At 63.1% G+C, this 20,429-nt stretch overlaps 1 protein-coding gene across 2 annotated transcripts in view; it reads left to right on the forward strand.

Moving 5' to 3' along the window:
* KNDC1 (kinase non-catalytic C-lobe domain containing 1) overlaps nucleotides 1-20,429 on the forward strand; it is a gene marked incomplete at both ends in the record, with an annotated part of 57,274 nt that overhangs the window by 32,581 nt on the left and 4,264 nt on the right. Inside the window, 18 exons of one of the 2 annotated variants that reach the window (XM_079704966.1) lie at nucleotides 987-1,145; nucleotides 1,705-1,782; nucleotides 2,368-2,461; nucleotides 3,202-3,364; nucleotides 3,434-4,164; nucleotides 4,430-4,574; nucleotides 5,441-5,541; nucleotides 6,307-6,659; nucleotides 11,301-11,330; nucleotides 14,562-14,655; nucleotides 14,725-14,822; nucleotides 15,001-15,221; nucleotides 16,833-16,946; nucleotides 17,572-17,719; nucleotides 17,793-17,972; nucleotides 18,488-18,694; nucleotides 19,108-19,190; nucleotides 19,406-19,556. In XM_079704966.1, the coding sequence (XP_079561092.1) occupies nucleotides 987-1,145; nucleotides 1,705-1,782; nucleotides 2,368-2,461; nucleotides 3,202-3,364; nucleotides 3,434-4,164; nucleotides 4,430-4,574; nucleotides 5,441-5,541; nucleotides 6,307-6,659; nucleotides 11,301-11,330; nucleotides 14,562-14,655; nucleotides 14,725-14,822; nucleotides 15,001-15,221; nucleotides 16,833-16,946; nucleotides 17,572-17,719; nucleotides 17,793-17,972; nucleotides 18,488-18,694; nucleotides 19,108-19,190; nucleotides 19,406-19,556 (3,150 nt within the window). Of the gene's footprint in view, nucleotides 1-986; nucleotides 1,146-1,704; nucleotides 1,783-2,367; nucleotides 2,462-3,201; nucleotides 3,365-3,433; nucleotides 4,165-4,429; nucleotides 4,575-5,419; nucleotides 5,557-6,306; nucleotides 6,660-11,300; nucleotides 11,331-14,561; nucleotides 14,656-14,724; nucleotides 14,823-15,000; nucleotides 15,222-16,832; nucleotides 16,947-17,571; nucleotides 17,720-17,792; nucleotides 17,973-18,487; nucleotides 18,695-19,107; nucleotides 19,191-19,405; nucleotides 19,557-20,429 lie in introns of both variants that reach the window. The other variant, XM_079704965.1, reaches the window with a different exon arrangement.

The following is a 20,429-nucleotide window of genomic DNA, read 5'->3' on the forward strand; positions in this document are numbered from 1 at the left end:
ATACTCAAAACTAAGAATTTCCTAATGATTTGCTATAGTTGGCTGCTATCTGTGCTCTTGAGCAGGAACCCTATAGGAAGGGGGCCCCTCCATCTCTCCCCCTGCCCGGCTCACTGGCACCACCTTGGCAGCTTGGAGCTGGCCATGCAGGAGTCTTCACACCGTGGAAATCAGCAAATGCTGAACTCAGGGCTTGATTCATTGTTTTGTCAATTGACTAGACTTGACGTAATGGAGGAAACATGAACAACACAATTAAACTGAAAAGTGTGTCAGGTCTGTACAAAAGCTCTGGGAAATACTCCTTTGGGGATTCAGCCACTGTTACCTGACTCAGCACGGATGTCAGCTGTGTCTCTGGTTTCACTTTCTCTTACTTTTCGAGAGAAACAAAGGTATCAGCCACGTGTGTGTCGGAACCACGTGTCGGAACCACGTGTTGGTCACAGGTCGGTTGCAGATACAAGAGTAGGGTAAAAATCGGGGAAAGCATTCGGGGAGAAGCAGTTGATTCTATGGAACTTACAGAGAACAGCATCGCCCTTTTCGTTATTATTTTCAAGTGCATGCGACACATCCTTTTTATCAGCAAATTTTAGAATAAACCTCTTTGTATACCAAGAAGCTTGGGTTTTTGTTCAGAGAGCCTGTCCTTAGCCATTTAGCAGCACAGCACGGTTTCTGGGGGACTCCTGGCCTCGGGCTCCCTGAGGAACCACCTTCGCCCTCATGGAGGGAGAGCTGGGAAGGCCCAGCCGGGGCCCCAGGTCGTCCTGGTCACACTGAGACTTAAAGGCCTGTGGGTACTTGTTAACCATGCAGATTCCCAGGCCAGGCCCCTGGGTTCTGGCTCAGGGTCTGCGTTGGGGCCTCCAGGTTCTGTGGAAGCTCCCAGCCCTGCGGGACGGTGCCTGGCTGCGTCCTTGGCGGGGCCCAAGCGGGGGCAGTTCTGCTGAGCCAGCCTGCCGTCTCCCTCCTCCACCCAGGCGTCTGTGTACTGTGTGGCCGCGATCCTGTGGACAGCAGCCAAGTTCAGCATCCCCCGAGACCACAAGCTGGCTCTGCCACGCAGGCTCAAGACCCTCCTCCTGCACATGGCCAGACGCAGCGCCCAGGAGCGGCCATCCACAGCCGAGGCCATCGAGGTAACTGTGCCACGGGGGGGCCCCAGCTCAAAGTCCAGGGCCCGGGACACGGGTTCTTGTTTCTGGGGCATGTCAGTGCTGTTGGACGGGGAAGGGCATGGCTCCATTTGTGGATGGGCGGCAAGGGGTCTCTGCTGCTCAACGCCGGCCGTCCCCCCAGATGGTCCTGTGTCTCCAGTGCATCCACCAGCCGGAGAGTGGCTGGGGATGTCCTGGACCTGAGCGCTGACCCCTGACCCCCTGCAGCGCGTCCCCCACACGCCCGACTTGCCCGCACTCCTCCGAGGGTCCTCCAGGCTGGGTCAGGGGGAGCCCCGTCATTCCGTGACTTCCCAGCTCAGGACAGCCAGGGAGGACAGCTAGAGACTCTGAATTTCATCCCAGGCCCCTGAGGCTGGGGTGCACATGGCTCTCCCCAGGAAGGGGTGCCACGGAGTCCTCCTGGATAGAAGCCCCCGGGCCGCCCGGCTGCCACCGCGCACTCCAGCGGGCTCCGCTGGGGGAGCGAAGCGGGCCGGTGCCCCAGGCGTGCTGGACACTGGCCTGTGCTTGCTTTCAGACCTGCAGCGGTTACCTCCTGCACAGAGGCATGGACAGCAGAAAGATCCTAGCCCACCTAAGGGCATTGACCTGCACGGTAAGCTGGGCACTGCGGAGACCCCGCAGGCCCTTTATCCTGCCCTGGGCCCGCGGAGGTGAGGCTCCTTGCTCTTCCTTGTTTACCGAATAGATGCATGGAGACTCTAGGGACGGAAGACAAGTCACTCTTCATCCTCCTGACGTGACTTTCCTTGGCTCGTTCCACCACGAACGAGCTCACAGAGCAGCCCCTCCCGCAGGCCCACACCCTGGTCTCTGTTGACCCCTGGCACGTGCAGGGGGGGGCGCACCCTGGGGGTCCCGCCGAGGGACCCTCAGTGCCTGTCGGCGTCCTGCCGTGCTGACCGGCCGGGGCCCCGTCGGGCAGTGACAGGGTCCCTCGGATGCAGACAGGAGCACACAGCAACTTCGGGGAGTGTGGGTTCTGGCGGTCTTCCCACGCCCCGGAAACCCACCGGAACCCTGCTGCACTGGGCAGCCCCGCGCCCCGGGGGCTCCCGCTCCAGAGCAACGGGCCTGCGAGTCAGCACAGGTGGGGGGCTCGCGCCGCGGGGGTCTGCTCTGCGCCCCCAGGGCCTGGCGCCCATCGCGACCGGGAGCTGTCCGTGTCCTTCTGCCCCAGGTTTGCCAGGAGGAAGAGACCATCGGGCTGCAAAACGCCTTCTCGGTGGCTGAACTGAGCCCCAGCACAGCAGCTGCGCCCAGGCCCGGCTCAGGTGGGTCCCGGGACCGGCCCGTCCCCACCGGCCCTGCCCTGCGGGCCCCTCGCCCCGCACTGCGCCCCCGCTGCCGGCCCCCCAGAGGCTGCCTCCGGGAATCCAGCCCCGAGTGGACGCCACCTCCTGACGTGGCCGGGACCGCAGGCAGCGTGCCCGCAGCTGGCCCCCAGCTGCCCTGCTCTGGGCTCCTGCCGGCCCCTCTGGCCCCGGCCTCTCAGGCCTCGCTCGGGTCAGCCCTCCCGTCTCACCAGCAGCCAGAGCAGGCGACTCGCCTCCACCGCTGCACCCCACACTGATGACCCAGCTCTTGTCTTGCCCTGTCTGCGCCTCAGTGGCACCCACCCGCCCCCTGATGCCTGCGAAGACCCTTCCCCACAGGCCCGTCCAAGCCTCCGGTCTGTGGCTGGGTCTTCTGGCCTTTTCCATCACTCCAGCCCCCAACCGAGCACCGCACCGCACCCCCTCCCTCCCTGCTCGGGGCAGCCCTGGCCTCCAGGCCCCTCCCTCAGGCCTCTCCCTGGAGTCTCCCTTCCTCCCAGTGCCCCTGAGGCTTCCTGGGCCCTTCAAGTCAGCACCCCACTAAGGCCAGCACCCACCAAGGCCGGCACCACTACTAAAGCCAGTACCCACTAAGGCCTGTGCCCCACTAAGACCAGTACCAGCTAAGGCCAGTACACAACTAAAGCTAGTACTCGCTAAGGCCAGCACCCACCCTGCTCACCCCATGTTTGTCCCAGGCTTCATGCAGATCAGCAGTGATAGCAGGCTGGTGGCCGTGCAGGGGCCGGTGGCCGGTCAACCCTCCTGCCTCCAAGGGGCCACATTGCTGCCAGAGGCCTTCGCCTCCCCAGCCGCTCACTTCAGGCCCGTCGTCCTCGCTGCCGATGCCGGTGTCGCTAGGTGAGTGTCCCCACCCAGGGGCTGCCGGGCTGCCGGGCCCCCCGAACGCTCTCTCCTCTCTGCTCGCAGGGATGCGCTCGCCCTGACCTCGGGGCCGGCTGAGAGGCCTGAGAAGAGGAGAGGCCAGCTGGACAGGGAAGGCGATGGGAAGGAGGCTCCTGAGGCCCATGGAGCGGCCACTGGCCTGAAGATGCCTGACCAGCCAGCACCCGGGTCCCCAGAGCCCCTCAGAGAGTCGGCGCCAGGAGACTCAGCGCAGGGCTGCCCCAGCCCCCCAGCCCCTGCCCCGGCCAGCCCGCTGGAAGGGGCTTCACTGGTGATGCCCAAATCTCCAGCCCCGGCCCCACCCATGACAACACAGATGCCACCCCCGGAGCGAGGGCCGAAGGAACCCATCCCAACTGCAGCTGCTTGTGGAGGCCTCGGGCCCCACCCCCCCGGGCCCACCGCAGCCCCCAACAATCCTTGCCACCCAGCCAAGCCGCCCAGGAGCAGGACTACCCAGGGCCCAGGCCAGGAGCCCGAGGGCCCCCCATCAGCCCCGCGGAGCCCCTTGCCGGCCACAGGGAGTCCTGACGGCCCCGGGGGAGCCCCCGTCAGGGAGTGGGATGACCGGGCCCCAGAAGGTCACCCAGAGCGGCCCTGCCCAGCAGACCACAAGCTCTGTCCGTCCAGCATGGATGCCTCGCCCCTCCCACAGGGGACAGCCTGCCCATCGCTGCAGGAGGCCACACGCCTCATCCAGGAAGAGTTTGCCTTTGACGGCTACCTGGACCACGGGCTGGAGGCTCTGATCATGGGTACCACGGGGCCACGGGGGCCCAAGGACCAGCGACAGGCCCGGGGTGGGGGGGCGTGCGCTGGGGGAGGTTACCACAGGAGGGTCCCCCACCCTCACGTCTCTGCACAAAGGGCAGAGCCCCCAGGGGCCGGCCGGCAGAGGAAGCCAGCTGCACCCCACCCCCCGCTGTACTCTCCGCCCCCCCGCCAGCTCTGGAGACCAGGGGAACCCAGAAAAGCACTCATTCATTTTAACTCACCCCCGTGGTGTTTTTGCGAACTCAGGGGAGTATATTTACGCCTTGAAAGACCTCACCTATGCCACTTTCTGTGGGGCCATATCGGAGAAGTTCTGTGACCTCTACTGGGGGGAGAAGTTGCTGCAGAATCTTTTCAGAGTGGTGAACGGGAGGACGTCGCCCTCCGAGAAGTAAGAGCCCCCTCCTCGTGGCCTTCGCACCCCTGCTGTGCCCCCAGGGCCCTCCTCCTGCCCTGCGTCCCACTCATCGCCCTCCCTAGAGCGGCCGCCTGCTGGGCCCCTCTTTCCTGGCCCGAGGGCGACTCTGCTTCCAAAGCTCTCCCTTCAGGCAAGCGCTCCTCTTGGCAGAAGGGGGGCTTGTGGGGTCACAGGGCACAGGAGGCACGTCCGCCTCCCTGGGACCAGCTCAGGAGGCAGAGCGATGGAGCCCGGGTTTGGCTGGGGGAGGCCCCTGCAGGGACCAACGTCTGCCCCCACCGTCCAGCTCCCCTCCTGGCGGTAGAAGATGAGGTGACAGCTCAGGAGGGAGGGGGGCAGGCACCTTCCCTCTCCTGCCCCTCCCCCAGCCCTCTTGGGCCCCACCTTTCACAGGATGTGCCCTGGGCGCCTCAGTGCCAGGCCTGGCCCAGCCCCTCCCGAGGGCCACAGAGGGCCATGTTGCAGGGTGGGTGGGACCTGAGCCTGGAGTGATCCAGTGCCCTGACGCCCTGATGCCCGAGCTCACGGCAGCCCCGTCCCTGCCCCCTCCTGGCCCCCAGAACCCCACCCAGAGGCGGCGCACACCCTGCTTTCCGCCCCAGGCAAGCCCCGCATTTTCACATCACTGGGGGAGCCATCGAAGGACCCCAAGAGACGGACACCCAGAAAGTCCTCGGCTAAAGGGCCTGTGTCTGTGATGTCTGTGGCCTGTGGCCAGGCCGTCCTGGAGGTCTGGGGGGGGTGGGGCTCGGTCCCCCGCTTCGCTCCCAGGGGAAGCCTCTAGTAAGCCTGAGGGAGGGTCCCGGGGGTGCCTGCAGTGTCCTCCGTTCTGATGGCAGTACTTCCAAGGAGGCTGGGTCACAGCCCGAGGGCGGCGATGGAACCCGCGCTCCGAGCACCTGCTCACCGTCCAGCAAAAGGCTCTCACGTCTCGGAGCAGGTGAGACAGAGGGCTGTGGGTTGAGACCCCCCACAGCTGGATCTTCTCCACCCTTGGGGCCAGGTTACCCTGTGTCTCTCCAGGGTCCCAAGGGCAGGGCCCGTCCTCCTCTGGGGGTCTGTACTGAGAAGGGGGCATTCTCCCCAGGCCACCAGGTGGGCAGCAAGGGCAAAGGCTGGGGCCAGCAGCTTGGTGATGGGGGGGCGGTTCTGCATTCTTTCTTGGAAACGTGCCATTTAAAGACCCTGAGGCGTATCTTCCTAGATCCATAGCCAGGACTCCCTGATAACTGAAATCTCTGTAATTTCCCCAAATCCGGTCTGAGTGGGACATGGCTTTGGGGACCATGTCCTTTAGGTTGTGTGACTACAGTCACACACAGGATGGCAGTGAGAGCCCCCCGTACCGTGTGCACGCTTGGGAAATTGGAGAGCAACGTGGAGATGCCCAGAGAGCAGCTCATGACCAGCTGGGACCCTTGGTTCCTGGGGGACTGTCTGCTTTGTCTCTTTGCGGACAGTTCAAAGTTCCCTCGGGTCTCTGCCACAACTCTGCCCTGCATGGCGGCCCATTTGGGAGGGGACCGAGGGACCCCGACCCTGAGGACCCTTCGCGGCTCCTCTGGAGCGGAGGTGGGGCCACCTGGCCATCCCGAGGGGCCTCCTGCCCCCTACTCGGGACCTGTCGCCTCTCTGCAATCCGGGGCGGATTCTCCCCCGGGACCCCACGTTGCCGCATGTGACCCGCCCCCCCGCCTCTGTCCAGGGAAGGAGAAGCCGAGTGTGGACTCAGAAGAGCTATCGCGGAGCTACTTTGAGCTGGGGTTTCGGCCTCAGAAGTCGGTAACAGCTGGGAGGGAGCAGCGGCCCCAGGCGGGAGAGGCCCGGCAGCAGGGCGGGGGCCTGGCCGCGGGCTCTGAGGCAGAGGCGCGGCTAGCCCGGCCCCCGGAGGGCGGCCCGTCCGTGAGCCCAGGCCCGGGAGGCTGGCAGAGCTGCAGCCCCGGCTGGTGCAGCGCCTTCTACGAGGCCGACTGCTTCGGCGCCGACGTGCACGGCTACGCGAAGGAGCTGGCGAAGCAGAAGGCCGCCGGGCGCCCCGCCGCCAGTGCCCAGAGCCCGGTGAGTCCCGGGCTGCTGTCCACCGCTGGAGGGGAGGACGCTTGGCCCCAGGGCGCCGTGGGGCGTGAGGACGGGTTCACGCTGGAGCTCCCGGGTACCTCGGGTGACAGAAGGGCCCCCGTGTCTCCCACCCCTGGTGCCTGTCGGTCACCAGCGGCCACCACGCTGGTCTGGGCCCCTCCCTGCGTGTCCTCCCAGGGGGGCTGTGCTCATCTGCATGCGTCCCCCACATCCGGGAAAGGAAACGGCTTTTCTCTCTTTTGGCTCTTGGCCACCAGGGGACATTTGGCAGGAGGTTACCTCACCCTGGTGACCACAGTTGGGTTTGGGCATCAAGGTCAGCCCTCAGGCAGCATCACGAGACGAAAAGCAGCACAGAAGCACCTGGCCCGTGGCGGTCAACTCGGGCCAGGCCCCAGGGGGCGTCTCTGGTGGGCAGCGCACTGTGCGTGCCGCCCCGGCTCAGGGGCAGCCTGGGCTCCTCCCGGGTCAGCAGGGCGAGGGGACACCCTAGGCTAGAGAGTGTCCAGGCCTGGCCAGCCCGTGTGCAGGGCAGCCCCACAGAGTTCTGCACCCAAGGTTGCTGCCCGTGCCATTGGGGGTCTGCCCCCCAGTGACCAGGGGCCCTGACCTGGGCTGCATCCTTCCCCCCGTGACCAGGGGCTCCCACTTGGGCCACAGCCACATGGGGCCCGGGCCCCAGGGTAACAGACAGGAGGGAGCTGTCAGTGGCCTGGCGTCCCACTCCTGCCCCCACCCTCACCGTCTGCAGCCTCCGAGCCGTGAGCCCCAGGAGCCGCGTCCCCACTCATTTCAGCACCGTCCGACCCTTCTTGCTTGGTTACTCAGTCCCAAGCTCGAAAGAGACCTGTGTGCCTCGGGCCTGGAGCACCGGGCACAGGCCTGTGCGCTTGGGAATCGTGCTGCTCCCTCCGGGTTTCCTTAAAGCCGGGCCCTGAATGTGCTTGGCGTTGTGCATTGGGGGAGTAGGGGGCCGCAAAGACTCAGGCCTCCCGTGGGGGCTGGTGAGGAGGACAGCCGGCACGGCAGACGTCCACCAAACACCCTGGCATCCAGGTTGGGGAAGCCTGATGTCTCTGTGTCAGAGTCCAGAGCTCTGACCAGGAGAGGGTGGCCCCCGGCCCCCTTACCGACCCATGAGCCCCGCTCTCCTTCCTCCCACTTCAGCGCCCTTTCTTTGTTGTGCATTTGTGCACAGTGCAGCTCACTCGGAGTTACTAAGTGTCCTGGTCCCCTTCCCCAGCAGCCTTCCGCAGAGAGCGCCAGTGCAGCAGGGTGCCACTTGCTCCACCTGCTGTCACAGAGAAGGAGGCTGGGGAGGCGGGGGGGCGGGGGGGGGGCAGTTAAGGGACTCGCAAGGCTGATGAGAGGCCAGAGTGCAGCACCAGCGATGGGGCAGCGCTCACAACAACCCCGAAACGGGTGCAGGCCTGGTAACCGAGTATGGAGCAGGTCCTCCCAAAATGGAGCCGCTCTGACATTGAAGGCTCATGAGGAGCCTGGGGTCTTGGCTGGCATGAAGGGGTCCATGGGCACAGCGTTTGCTGTGAGGTGGTTACAAGAGGTGGGGGAGAACCTAATGTGCACCCACAGAGCTCCTAGTTCTGTCAGCCGAGAGAGCCTGGAAGCAGTGACACCCCAGCAGCCGTGAGCACACCTAGTCCCCGGCTCTTGGTTTCTAATACCATCCTCAATCAAAGGAACCAGGGCTCCTTGGAGAAATGGCTGATCTTGGGACTGGGACAAAAAAAAAATAGGAGCCGGGAGCATCTCTGGTGCCAGAAAGTAAGGAAATGATCAAGAAGACAATGAAGAGGGTGTGTCAGTGGTCACAGGGACCAGCTGGAGCAGTGGGAGCTGTAAAAGAAAGAACGCAGCACTGGACTCTGGCTCACAGTTTGGAGCGTCCGTGCGTCCATACCGATACGGACGGCCGAATGAAAGAGGGGGAGACGGCCCTGTTTACAGAGAGAAAATCCCACCTGAAAATTCATACGGGATCCCAGGTGGACCCCAACAGCCAAAATAATCGTGAAAAGGAACAAAGCTGGAGGATTCACACTTCTGATTTCAAAACTTATTGCAAAGCTACTGTAACCAAAGCAGTGTGGGACAGGCACAGGGACAGACGTATAGACCAATGAAATAGAACAGAGAGCCCAGGAATAAACTATCACACATATAAGGGTGCTGTGACCATTCAACAAGGAAGAACAGTCTTTTCAATAAATGATGCTGGGAAAGCCAGGTAACCCATGCAAAAAACCGAAACATATACAAAAATTAACTAAAAACCCAAAGACCCAAACATGAGAGCTAAAACTAGAAAACGCTTAGAAGAAAACATAAGGGAAAGCTTCATGACGTTGGATTTAGCAATGCTTTCTTGGATATGATGCCAAAAGCACAGGCAACAAAAGTAAAAAACAAATTGGACTTCAAAGTTAAAACCTTCTGTGCATCAAAGGACACCATCAGCAGAGTGAAAAGGCAGCCTATGGAATGGAAGAAAATACTTGTAAACCATCTATCTGATAAGAGGTTAATATCAAGAATATTTGAAGAACTGATGAACTCAACAATAACAAAACAACTTGATTAAAACACGAGTGAAGGACTTGAATACATTTGTACAAAGAAAATATACAAATGGCCAAAAAGCACATGAAAAGATGCTCAACGCCATTGGTCATCAGGGAAAAGCAAATCAGAACCACAATGAGCTACCACTTTACACCCATTAGGATGCCTATTAATATAACGGTTTTTTAAAAAACAAAACAACAGCCATCGGTGAGGATGTGGAGAAATCAGAATCTTTGTGCACGTTGGTGGGAATGTAAAATAGTGCGGCCACTGTGGGAAACAGTACGGCAAATGCCTCAAACAATTTAAACATAGGGCTTCCCTGGTGGCTCAGTGGTTGAGAGTCCGCCTGCCGATGCAGGGGACACGGTTTTGTGCCCCGGTCCGGGAAGATCCCACATGCCGCGGAGCGGCTGGGCCCGTGAGCCATGGCCGCTGAGCGTGCGCGTCCGGAGCCTGTGCTCCGCGACGGGAGACGCCACAGCAGTGAGAGGCCCGCGTACCGAAAAAAAAAAAAATTTAAACATAGAATTCCCACATAAGCCAGCAGTTCAGCGTCTGAATATACACCCAAAAGAATTGAAAGCAGTGACTCAAATAGATATTTGTGCACCTGTGTTCATAGCAGCGTTATTCACAACAGCCAAAAGGTGGAAGCACCCCAAGTGTGCATGAATGGAAGAATGGATTAGCAACATGCTGTCCATCCACACAAAGGATATTATTCAGTCTTAAAGCAGAAGGAAATTCTAGCACTTGCCACAGCATCAACAAACCTTAAGGACATTATTCTAAGGGAAATAAGCCAGTTCAAAAAGACAAATACTGTATGATTCCACTTGAATAGTCAAAGTCAACCAGGGGCTGGGGAGCTGGTGCTTAATGGGGACAGAGTTTCAGTTTGGGAAGATGAGAAACGTCTGGAGATGGTGGTGGTGATGGCTGCACAACGGTGTGAATGAATGTACCTAATGCCACTGAGCTGCACAATGAGAAATGGTTAAAACGGTATATTTTATGTTATGTATATTTTGTCACGATTAAGAAATTTCAAAATAAAAAATTTTTTAATGAGCTGGGAACAAAAAAGTAGGGAGGGGTGAGCACTGGGGACTTGAGGGTTGAAACGAACTTGCAGACGTCACTGTAGCTGAATCTAAATAGAGAAGGGACTCTGGGGGTCCCTGATCCCTGGTGGGCTTCCTGTGCCCCCCCCAACTCCGAGCCCAGGTGTCCACAGCGTCCCACCAGAAGCACTGTGGTGTCACCCTGACCTCAGCTGGACCACAAGACGGGACCCCTGCTGACCAGGGCTGGCGAGTGGCAGGGCTGGGACCCCACATCCCCCGGGAGCAGCCGCCAGCCCCGGGGAGGACGGGGCCCCTTTAGAGGCAGCTCCACACGGACTTGCCCACAGCCTCCTCTCGACAGTGCTGGGCAGGGTTGGGGGCTGGTCCCTGCGTGTCCTCTGAAGGCATGGGTCACGTCCTCTGACATCACAGGTCATGTCCTCTGACATCAAAAGTTACATCCTCTGGCATCACAAGTCACAACTTCTGATGTCACAGGTCACGCCTGCTGGCAGCATCATGTCCCTGTGGACCCCTGTGGACAGGCAGCCCCATCATCAGCCTGTGTCGTGTTCAGGGCCGTGGAGGGTGGTGCCAGTGGGTCCACTGTGCAGGTGCCTGGTTAGGGCCGAGGGGCCTGTCCTCGATCCCATACTGTCCTGTGGTGGCTGCTCCCTGGAGGGAGACATGCCCACAGGTGAACCCCGGGTGCCCCCCTGCATCGCACGTCGATGGTCCTTGAAGGTGGATGCCGAGACCAGCTCAGGTCCCAGATCTGCTGGGCCAGCATCTGTTCTTACTTGCTCGTGATCCCGTGGTTGGGACGAGGCTCCCACACTGGGTCCCACCGTCGCTCTGTGGGCGGCTCACGTTGGGGACAATCCGGAGGGGGTGGAGTGGGCTGAGAAACGCCGGAGGGTGACCAGTGACCATGTTTCTCCCTTTCTCCTGCTCACCTGGGAAGGCGTGTCTCCTGGAACCTGAGTGCATGCAGGTGAGTGCCCCGTGCCCCCCTCTGCCTCGCGGGTGGGTTGGGTGACCCCGGCCACAGGTCCACACTCTCTTTGAGACCCGCTGTGTCTCTTTCAAACAGGGGCCTCAGGAAAACACAAAAGGCATAAAACAGCTAGTGGACATGTTTCACAGTTGCTACCCAAAAACAGAGTGCGCGTACAACAGGCCAGGCGCTGGGGTGGGCGGGGCCGCTGGAGGGCAAGCGGGCGGCTCCTCCCATCGCTGACCACACAGCAGCGTCTGTCCACCCGGCACCACCGTGTGTGTGGGCGCAGCCATGGTCCTGGCCGTGATTTTGTGTCTCCAGCACTGCGGGCATCCCCCAGGCCGAGGGAGCCAGTCTGAGCACCCGGCTCCCCTTGCAGCTAACATAGGCTTTGCTCCCAGCGTTTAGGTGGGTGGCACTGATTTCGGTTCATCCCTCCTTTCTCTTTGTCTCTGACGTCTGGTCTTCTAACTTCCTTCTGACTATTGTTTTATTAGTTTACTTCTTCATATTTGTCCGCCTCAGGGCCACGTAAGTCCAGTAGCCGCTGGGCCCAAACTGTGCCTCAGATCATCTATTTGTCCAGTGAACTGATGCTCTTTTAATTCTATGAGAACAGCCCTTGGTCGGGTTAGGCCGGGAGGAAATACCTAAACTCAACTGATTCTGGGTATTTCATTTAGACCTACCAGTCTGACTCAGCCTGGGGGCACGCCTGCCTGTGCGCCTGCCGGGCTGTGGCCATGGGGGTGACACCAGCTCACACCAACCGCCCTGTGAATCTTGGTTCGTGTAGATTTATCTTTAAAATCAGTCAAAACGGTCCTTTTCTAAGAGTCAGTCTGCAGTTCAGTGATGAGAGAAGTGCTGCTGACAGACTTCACGCTTTATAAACCAAGGTGATGGAGGCACTGACGGCGGCCCCGCCATGCCCGCAAGCCCCTGCTGGGGAGTTTTCTCAAGTCAGCATCTGGGCAGCGGCCCGGGGGTGAAGGGCTGGACCTGAGCTGTGCCCTGGAACGCAGGCCGGGGTCCCCGCCACCGTCCTCGGGAAGCCAGGGCCACCACGTAGCAGGCATGGGGGACGGGTGCTGTGCAGACCCTTGGGCCTCGCCGAGACAATGCCGGGCAGCAGAGGGTGATGGCACGGGGCCACCTCGCCTACTGCTGAGCCCTGAGCGGCACCATCCGAAAGGACGTGCTCCGCGATGGGACGTTCCAGACCCGCGCGGTCCATGGGGCTGCCACTGGCCCGTGTGGCCACTGAGCACTTGAGGTGTGGCCCACGTGGCTGAGGAATTCGCTTTTCATTTGACACTTGAGCGGCCGCATATGGCCTGTGGGTCCGTGCTGGGGGCGCAGGTCCTGCACGCGGGTCGTGATGCCCTCCTGCCCCATCTTGCCCCCACTCCCACGACCGTGCCCAGGTCCGGCCGGCTGTCACGTGGGGACTGGATGGGACCCAGGCTGTGTGATGAGCCCGAGCTCTCCTCCGAGGCACGTCCAGGAACGTGACGTCTCGCCAGCTCCTGGCGACCTCCAGTAGGGCATCCCAGTGCCGCCCCACAGGCTGCACACGGCTGTGCTGGAGGAGGAACCAGAGGCCTTGAGGGACTGGGTTCAACAACCGAGATTCTGCAACGGGACGAGGTTTTGTGCTCAGGCTGCAACACCTCCCCCACCCCAGGCACGGCCCCTGCCCCCCAGCTGCCCTGGCCTGGAGGTCCCCCCGCCGTGGCACGTGGAAAACGACAACCACGTGAACCACCAGTTTTCAGTAAAACCACCAGACAGAAGGGATTCGGGTGTTTACATAAAAGTGCCACCTGCACTTTTTATTCCACAGAACTGTTCAGAAATAGATGCTCTCAACAAAGCTAAGTCCATTGCTGTAGGACGATGAGATGGGGGAACCTTGTCTGGACTGCGTGTGATCAGACTCCCCAGAATGAATGCCCAGATGCTCGGCTGTCAGGGTAGAGCTCCTGCAAGCACGGCCGACTCAGGACCTGGGGGCCACCTTGACCCTCTTGTTAACAGCAAGTGGCTTCCCCAGAGGTCTGAGCGGTCCCCTGGCCTCTGCCCCCAGCCCAGCCCCTCTCTGTGGCCTGTCTTCCTCAAGGTCCCAGCGGAAGACTCAGGGGCCAGCTCACAGGGACCCCCAAGGCTTCCCAGAGCCCACTCCTGCCCAAGAATCATGGGCTCCTCTCCCGCCCTTGAAGGGGGCAGTCCAGCCCCCAGGGCTTCCCTCCCCGCCAAGTGAGAGGAGAACATACAGATCCTTCAGGAAGGGGCTGGGACCCGTCGTGGTGCTGGGCACTCGAAGCAGAACTCGGGCACCCTCGGCTCCCCCGCAGCCTGCGAGCCTTGGTCTCTCTTCCCTCGTGGAGACCTGGCCTGGCTGAAGCCCCCGCTGTCTTTGGGTTTTTGGACGGAAGCACCAAGTGGGCAGCGGGGGCTCGAGGGGGCCTACACGGTGGGCTCGGGGGTGGGACAGTCTTGACGGGTCAAACGGGGTCTGCGACGCTGGCCGTGTCCAAACCTCATGTTCAAAGCAGGGTGGCCGAGCGCATGGGGGGCTCAGGAGGCACCCTGGCCCACAGCGGGGAGGCTCGGGCTGCACCGCAACGGGGGTCCTGAGGGGCAGAGGCCAAGCGTGGGGTGGGGGCCTCAGGGGGTGTGCCTGGGGCCACAGAGAGGCCTCTCAGGACCACACGTGCCCGTGAGGACAGCCACCGCCTGCTGCGTGGACCTGCCCTGAAGACGCCACTGGAGACCATTCCCCAGGACCAGAGAAAGCACAGGAGGCGTGGACCCAGGTCCCCCCGGCCCCCAACAGTGGGCGTGCTGCCTGGATATCTCACTGGAAGGCAGGCCCTCCGTGGCCCAGACCCACCGGCAGTGGACGCGCCCCACGCCGCTCTGCCCACCTTTCCTCCTGGGCGGCTGGTGGGGGCAGGCCACCTGGGGGTGTTAGGAGAGGCTGGCGGTCACCGCTGCCTCATACATTTGGCCTCGTTTTTTAAGCGAGTCCATCGCATCTGGTTCTTTCCAGTTAGTTTACTGAGACATTTGCTAACCCGTCTGGATGTCCGGTTCCATTGACCAGACGCAGACGTCCCTTCTTTCGCCCGAAGGCCAGCCTCGGGGTCCTGCGTGCAAACCTGCTTCCCCTGAACTGCCAAGGGGCGGGGCGCCGGGGGCTCACGGCTCTTTCCTCTCCAGGAGCTGGAGCAGCAGCTCACAATTGAGAAGAGAAACTTCCGGAAAACCCTCAAGTTCTACCAGAAGCTCCTACAGAAGGAGAAGCGGAGCAAAGGTAGCCTTGCTGGACGTGGGCCGGGGCCGGGGCTGGGGGCTGCTTTGGGCTGACTCTGCCCGCCCTCAGGCTCCGAGGTGAAGACCATGTTGTCCAAACTGAAAGGGCAGCTGGAAGAGATGAGGTCCAAGGTGCAGTTCCTCGGGCTGGTCAAGAAGTACCTACAGGCAAGGCCCCCGCTCCCGTCCCTCCAGAGGCCTGGCGCTCGCTGGGCTCCTCCCGCTAAAACCTTGGAAATCAGTCCCTGTGAAAACATACCCACCCCTGAGAGGCCACCCCCCTGCCGGGTCAGGGGCGGGGTGACCCGGCAGCAGGCCAACCCGACAGCGGTGACTCGCGCTCCAGGTCATGTACGCGGAGCGGTGGGGCCTGGAGCCCTGCGCCCTGCCCGTGATCGTGAACATCGCGGCCGCCCACTGCGACACGCTGGACTTCAGCCCCCTGGACGAGTCCTCATCCCTCATCTTCTACAACGCCAGCAAGCACCCGCGTGACGGCCGGCAGAGGAAGGCCCGCGTCCTGCAGGCTGGCACGCCGCTGGGGCTCATGGCCTACCTCTACTCCAGGTGCAGCGGGGAGGGAGGGTGTCTCTGTGCCCCCCAGGCCTTCGGAGATAAAAGCAGGGAGGAAACAAATAGGCCCCGTGGTGGGGGGCTGGGGGTGAAAGAGGTGAGAACTCTCACCTGCCCTCATCTGAGACAGGTTTGCACTTTTTTTATTTAGAAAGTTCCCTTTAAGTTGCCTTGTGTTGGCTCCCACTGGCCTCCAGGTCCTTGGCTGAGTGGCCTCAGAGCCACGGGCCCTACTGGACCCACACCTGTGGACCTGGGCGTCTGGGTCAGGTGTGCAGGGAGCACTTTGAAGGAGAGCCCAGGAATGCGGCCGCCGTGACTAACAGCTCGGTGGGCTTCTGAACCTGAGCGCAGCCGGGAGCCTCAGGGGCACCTGGACCCCATCTGCTTTCCTAAGTCAGACACCCCATAAGTTAACATCGGGCTCCCCGGGGCTGTGGTGAGGTTGGCCCCAGCCAGCTCTCTGCAGCATTTCTGGGCATCAGCGGGGCTTAGGCTTGCGGGATCCCCTAATGATGCAGGTGCACGGGCTCACCTACCGCGGGAAGGGCCAGGCCCCTCCGTCCAGGGTCACAGGGGCCCCCGGGCCACACCCAACCCTGCCATCCCTCCGTCCGCCCCGCCAGCTCCACCTGGTTCTCGGGCACAGGGCAGCCTCCTCCAGGGCCCGGCCCCCTCCCGGGCCCCATCAGGGCTGGGTACATACCTCCTCCCAGACGATGGTGGAGGCCTCACCCCAGTGTTGACTTTTAGGGACTCATGACACCACTTTGGAGTCCCTGGGGTCTTCTTTGGGCTGGAGGCTGTGGTGACCCCAGGCTGCTGGCTCTTGGCAGCCAGTTGGGGAGCAGGGGCCCTCCCGGGGCAGCTGCCTCTCCCCGCTCCCCGGCCCGTTCCCCCGAGGTGGGCTGACTGGGGCTCCTGCTGGCGGGGCTCCAGGCTGCCCCTCAGGCTCCGGCCTCCTCTGCAATGTGGGACGTCACACGCCGCCACAGGCACTATGCTTTCCGGGAGACGAGCGCGCGCGCGCATACGTGCGCACCGGTATCACAGGGCATGCTGCGCGTCCTGTGTGAGCACAGCATCTCTGAAGGGGCACGGGCTCATACCTGCAGACCCCGCGGGTGTCCCCTCTGCGGGATGCTGAACCCGGGCTGCCTAGTCCCCAGCCTGAGCCAGGCCGCAACGTCCCAGGCAGAGGCTCGCTCATTCCTGGACCCCCACCTCTTTCTCACTCCCCTGGCTCCCTGGGGCACCCCGAGGTGGGGGACCCTCCCCGAGGGGCAAGGACCCTCTCGCCCTCAGCTGCCTGTTTCCTAACAGTGATTTCCGGCTGGGGCTGGGCCACTGCTCTGGCTCAGCTTTCTGAGTCGTTTCTAAAAGACAACGCAGCGAGGGCCTTAAAAACGGATGTTACAAAAGTCCTCAGACTCGCAACATTTAGGAATTTCGGACGTGATCAGTGCTCCCCCCACTTATTTCTGAGCGGCGCTCCTGCTGGCCTCCCTCCTGGCAAGGGGCTCACGCGCACACGCGCCCACCCCAGGACCGCAGGGCTGGGGGGCCCGGGCCGCGTCCTGGCGGCTGACTGCCCCCTCCCCGCAGCGACGCCTTCCTGGAGGGCTACGTGCAGCAGTTCCTGTACACCTTCCGGTACTTCTGCAGCCCCCACGACTTCCTGCACTTCCTGCTGGACCGCATCAGCAGCACCGTGTCCAGGTACCTGCCTACCCTGATGAGGACGAGGCCAGAGCCGCCGGGAAGGCCCAGGCCAGGGCAGAAGTGTCAGGAGGGGACGGCGGCCGGGGAGGGGGCTGGGACAGGCAGGAAGACGGTGAGCGCCAGGCCTGTGGGCTGGGGGAGGGCAGCTGGGGGGCAGGGAGGGTCCCGCGGGCTTCAGCCGGCAGGTGGGGTCAACAAGGGAAGGGGTGGTGGGCGATGCTGGACGTGCTCTGGCCCTCTGAGCTGACCTGTCGTCGCCCCCCAGACTCCGCACAAGCCCAGGCCAGAAGCCCTGGGAGGGGAGGGACTCACGGGAGACCCCAGTCCCCTGCTTTGCCACACGCAGAGCCGGGCTCCCACCCTGCCTCTCGGGATGCCTTCCAGCCCCTGGGTGCCGGCTGTGAGGGTGGCAGGGGCTCCAGGACGGGCACCAAGCGGGGGGGGGCGGGGGCCGCTGCCCTGCCCCCGTCACCACTTGGGCGGGCTCGGTGGGGCTGAAGTGCCGCGAAGACAGAGCCGCACTCAGACCACAACACTCAGACCCCACGCACCCGCTGGCTAAGGTGTGACGCCAGGCGGGCGCGGGGGGACCTGCGTGGCTCAGGCCTCCATCTGCCCCCAGGGCCCACCAGGATCCCACCTCCACCTCCTCCAAGATCTACAGGCGCAGCTTCTGCCTCCTGCAGGCCTGGCTGGAGGACTGCTACGCCGTGGACTTCCGGAGGGACGCCGGGCTCCAGGGGAGGCTCCAGGACTACCTCGCCTCCCAGGTGAGGGCGCGGCTCGGGGAGCGGGGCCACTGCCCCTCTGGAGCAGCGGGCGACCCCGCATGCTTCTGCCCAGATCCTGCCCCTGGACGGCTCCGCAGAGCCCCTGCTGGGCCTCCTGGAGGTGGGCACCGAGCGGCGGGCTGAGGGTGCCCCACGCAGCACAGACCTGCAGGACCCCAAGGAGGCGGAGGATGCCACCAGGCCCCTCAACGCCCTGTGGAAAAGGCTCTCAGAGGACGGCGTCTCCCGGAAGGTGCGGCCTTTCCCGGGGAGCCGGTGTGGGGACACCGCCTACGCAGGCACGCACACTCTTGTGCTCATGTGCACACACACGCGTGCCCTGGTACACACGCACACGGACAGGCACACGTGCACAAACGTGCACGTGCCCCCCGTGTTGCCGGTCCTGGGCACCAGCCCTCTGGGCCTGGCACTTTCTGCCCCCTGGCCGTGGACAAGGACAGCAGAGGGCCGGCCAGGGCCTCAGAGCACCCCGCCTCCCTGACTCTGGGGCCAAGCGGGGGCTGGGAAATGGCCTTGGACGGGAGCAGGGTTGAGGGGACCTCACCGTGATACGTGCAGACAGCCCCATCCATGACGTGACCAGGACAGGCGTCCTCGACCCAGCATGGCTGCGGGCGGGAGGGATTTGCCCTGTGGCTCTAGCTGAGCCAGGCTGCGAGGTCCTGGGCCTGGGCCCACCCCCCCCCCCCCACCCCGCCCTAACCTGGAGGGGACCCTCCGGGGCTTGGCCTTCCTGCCCTGCAGAGCTTCCCCTGGCGGCTGTCCCGGGGCAACGGGCTGGCGCTGCCCCACCACAAGGAGCGCCAGTACAGCATCGCATCCGCCCTGCCCAAGCCCTGCTTCTTCGAGGACTTCTATGGCCCCTATGCCAGGGCCAGCGAGAAGGGGCCCTACTTCCTGACCGAGTACAGCACCCACCAGCTCTTTAGCCAGCTGACGCTGTTGCAGCAGGTGAGGGTGGGGGCTGACGCTGCGGCAGCGTGTAAGGGGGTGGGTGGGCACTGAGGCCCTCAGCAAGAGGGCGCCAGGTGCACAGGCCCCACGAGGTCCCACAGGGCACACCCCCCCACGTGCTGGAGGGCGCCCTGCCCTGCGGGACGGGCGGGGTCCACGTGTGCTAGGCCCTCCCTCCTGGAACTGGGTGCCCAGCCCCCAGGTGCCCCTTCCCAGGCCCCCAGGCATCCTGGGCCCCCATCACTTGGCAGGTGACAGCAGGGACAGGGACCCAGCGACCCCTCCCCCCCACCACTGTTGTCTGGGTGGACGTGCAGAGTCCCTGGGGGCCCAGCCCTGTGACTGCACATGCCCACCACCCCCGCTCAGGCCCCGGCGCTGCCTGACCTCTGCGTCCTTGTCCCCGGCAGGAGTTGTTTCACAAGTGCCACCCCGTCCACTTCTTAAACTCTCGGGCCCTGGGCGTCACGGACAAAAGTGTGGCCGTCCCCAAGTGAGTGTCCGGCGTGGCTGTCAGAGAAGCCTGGGATGCAGGGTTGGCCGGAGGGTCTTGGGGCCTCACCCAAGCGTCTCCTGGACACTCCCAGCGGAAGGGCAATGCCTGTGGTGCTCGGCTGGACCCTCACCTCGCAGGGCCCGTCCCGCCAGCCTCCTGGGCCGAGCGCCACCCCGGGTCCTGGCTGGGACGTGCGCCTGCGTCTCTTGCAGAGCCAGCTCCTCTGGGTCTCTGTCGGCCAAAACCTGCAGCTTATTTCTGCCCAACTACGTCCAGGACAAGTACCTGTTACAGCTTTTAAGAAGCGCAGACGACGTCAGCACCTGGGTGGCCGCCGAAATCGTGACCAGCCACACCTCCAAGGTCAGTGCCCTCAGCTCTGGCCCCAGCACAGAGTCGGGGCTGCTGGCAGCAAGGGCACCTCCCTGGGAGATCCCCTCTGCTGGGGGTGCAGGGGGGCTCCAGGCCCACCCAGGCCTGTCCCCGCGGCACGGACACGCAGACCTCACGCAGGCACACCCCGCTCACAGCTGGACGCGGCGTCGCACCCACGCTAACGTGGCCCCCGCGCGCTCCCCACTCCTGCGTCGGTTGCGACCCAGGGCTGGGAACTGGCCCGCTCTCTCGTGGCCACTGTCACAACAGCACGGGTGCACGTGTGTCCTCGGCCAGTCTGTGGAACAAATGAAACACTTCTCAGTGGTCCCATCAAGGTGAGGCTCCTCTGGGTCCCACAGGCCTCGGCCTGGACCAACCCACCTGCTTCAGGGCCAGCACCTCCCTCAGGTCCCACCCAGGCAGGAGGGGCCGCGGGTGGGCCTAGTGCCCCAGAGTCCGCCCAGAGAGCACCCTGCTGCCAAGGCCTCCGACGTCCTTCCACCTGAGGCCAGGGTCCTGCCTGTAGCACGTGGCCACATGGAGGAACCGGTGGGGACGACGGGGCTCCTGCTGTGTCGCACGGCCCCTTCCCGCGGGTGCACGCCCACCGCCTCCCAGGCCCGAAGAATCAGCTCCCCAGGCATGAGCCGCTGGAGTGGCCTGAGCACGACGGGGGAGCTCGGGGCGGGGGACCCTGTTCTGTCCCAGGAGCTGCCCCAGAGCCCACCGCGGCCACCACCTCCCCGAGAGACGGTGAAGCCCGGACGTGCCCGTTCCGGCATTAAGAGCCTCTGCAATGTGTCTTTCCTTTTCCAGTATATTCCTCTGTGTCCCCCAAGCCCCTAGGGGCAACCCCAA

Source organism: Hyperoodon ampullatus (genome assembly GCF_949752795.1).
Source record: "Hyperoodon ampullatus genome assembly, chromosome: 1".
NCBI lineage: Eukaryota > Metazoa > Chordata > Mammalia > Artiodactyla > Ziphiidae > Hyperoodon > Hyperoodon ampullatus.